The sequence below is a fragment of the Neopelma chrysocephalum genome, unplaced genomic scaffold (genome assembly GCF_003984885.1).
Source record: "Neopelma chrysocephalum unplaced genomic scaffold, ASM398488v2 Primary Assembly neopelma1_65b, whole genome shotgun sequence".
NCBI lineage: Eukaryota > Metazoa > Chordata > Aves > Passeriformes > Pipridae > Neopelma > Neopelma chrysocephalum.
Window position 1 is genome coordinate 2,938,524 of NW_020897723.1, and position 1,880 is coordinate 2,940,403.

Consider the following 1,880-nt stretch of genomic DNA (forward strand, 5'->3'; position numbering starts at 1 on the left):
AACTCCGGGATCTGGGATTGCAGGGAGCCTGCAGGGGCTCTGGGATTCCAGGCAAACTCTGGGATCTGGGATTCCAGGGGGCCTGCAGGGGCTCTGGGATTGCAGGCAAACTCTGGGATCTGCCCTGTGCCAGCCCCAGCTGTCACCACCCCCAGGCACTGTCACCAAAGCCAACGGGACTTGTCCTTATCAGCTGCCTGGGAAACGTGGATTGGACCAGCCCGGCCTTTGGATTTTGAACGAGATTAGGAAACGTTTCTGGTCTGTTTTGCTCCAACAGCTGCGCCGAGAGTAAATACCCTCAACCAACCGAAGCCTTCCCACAGGGAATGCCTGCCAGGAGCCCTGCACTCGGCTCCTCCCCATTTCCTGTGGGATCACAGGGAAATCTGGAGTCTCCAAGGGACTCAATTACTCAGAGTCCGACTGGGAAACCACTGTCTCTTCTTTTCTTAACTCCCAGGAAGGCAAGGAACAAAACACCACAACACTTCCCGAATTATCTGTGCCACGTGCCCGGGATCCTCCCTGCTCTCGCTGGACTCTGGAGGCTGCAGCTGTTCAAGGTATAAATCCTTCAGGAGCCACCTACCACTGCTCCAGCACTCATTCCCAGTCTGGGAATTACGGGGGGAAACAGCAACACTTGGGGAACAGCTGGAGTTACCTGTCCCAGCCCAGAGAGGCTGAGACACAAAAACACAAGAAAAGTTTCAGTTCTTACAGTAAAAACTACGTTACAAATCCAGAAACAGGTTGCCCAGAGAAGCTGTGGCTGCCCCTGGATCCCTGGAAGTGTCCAAGGCCAGGTTGGACGGGGCTTGGAGCAACCTGGGCTAGTGGAAGGTGTCCCTGCCCATGGCAGGGGGTGGGACTGGATGGGCTTTAAGGTCTCTTCCAACCCAAACCATTCCAAGATTCCATGAGCCCTCCTAAGAGCAGACGCTTCCTGGGACAGGGAGCAGAGGCTCCATCCTGCGCTGGCAGAGCGAGCCCTGCTGACTTAAAACCAAAAAATATCCACTTTAAACTCCATTTTCTCATTATTTCTCCTCCCACCCGCCCGACCGGCGGCGGCGCCCCGGGAGCGGCGCGGAGGGCGGATAACCCGGGGCTCCGTCCCCGTCGGTCCCGCTCAGCCCTTTCCCGACCGCCCCGTGCCCCGAGCGCTGCCCGGCCCGGCCCAGGCCCCCTCCCGCTCCCCCCTCAGCCCCGGCCTCACCTGCCGCAGCTCCTCCCGGCACACGGCGCAGTAGCGGACGCCGCAGAGCGCCCGCATCCGCACGGAGCAGCGGTAGCAGATGGGGTGCTCGCAGCGGCCGAGCGCCAGCACGTCCAGCTCCCCGCAGCACAGCACACACGGCCCCTCGGCCGGGCCCGGCCCCGCGCCGGCCATGGCGGCCATGGCGGCCTCGGCCCCGCGCCGCCCCGCCCACACCACCGAGCGCGGGCCAGAGCGCCGCACCACCATAGAGAGGCGCGCTCGCACAGCGCGGCCGGGACATAGAGATGCGCTGCCAGAACCGCCCCCCCGGCGGCGGCAGCGCCACGCCGCTGACGTCACCGCTCCGGCCTCCAGCGCCCGGCCATAGAGACGCGGCGCGGTGACCATAGAGATGCGTTGGCCGGAGCGTCTCTGGCAGGGCCGGTCTGGCTCCCTCTCCATGGTGTCTCTGACGGGTAGGAGGACCTCGGGGCCATTTGGGGTCCCCAGGTCCTACCTGAACACGCCTGGTTGTGGAGACATGGACCCCAGATCCATTCCTGTCACCCCTGGCTGTGAGGACATGGGGGACTCTGAGCTCCTGGCCCCCTGGCTCTGGGGACATGGGGGATCCCAGGTCCATTCCTGTCACCTCTGGATGTGGGGACATGGGGGA

General features: G+C 63.2%; 2 protein-coding genes across 6 annotated transcripts in view; one reads left to right on the plus strand and one right to left on the minus strand.

The window, feature by feature from the left end:
• ZNF598 (zinc finger protein 598) overlaps window positions 1-1,436 on the minus strand; it is a 14,018-nt gene extending 12,582 nt beyond the window's left edge. For both annotated transcript variants that reach the window (XM_027684008.1, XM_027684007.1), the window contains exon 1: window positions 1,223-1,436. In XM_027684008.1, coding sequence (XP_027539809.1) covers window positions 1,223-1,405 — 183 coding nt within the window. In that variant the 5' untranslated portion in view covers window positions 1,406-1,436. The remainder of the gene's footprint in view (window positions 1-1,222) is intronic.
• A 181-nt stretch (window positions 1,437-1,617) lies between these two features.
• Window positions 1,618-1,880, plus strand: part of NPW (neuropeptide W) — a 10,505-nt gene continuing 10,242 nt past the window's right edge. For 3 of the 4 annotated variants that reach the window (XR_003534337.1, XR_003534338.1, XR_003534336.1), the window contains exon 1: window positions 1,618-1,779. The gene's annotated coding sequence lies outside the window, so the exon portion shown is untranslated. Of the gene's footprint in view, window positions 1,842-1,880 lie in introns of all 4 variants that reach the window. The other variant, XR_003534340.1, reaches the window with a different exon arrangement.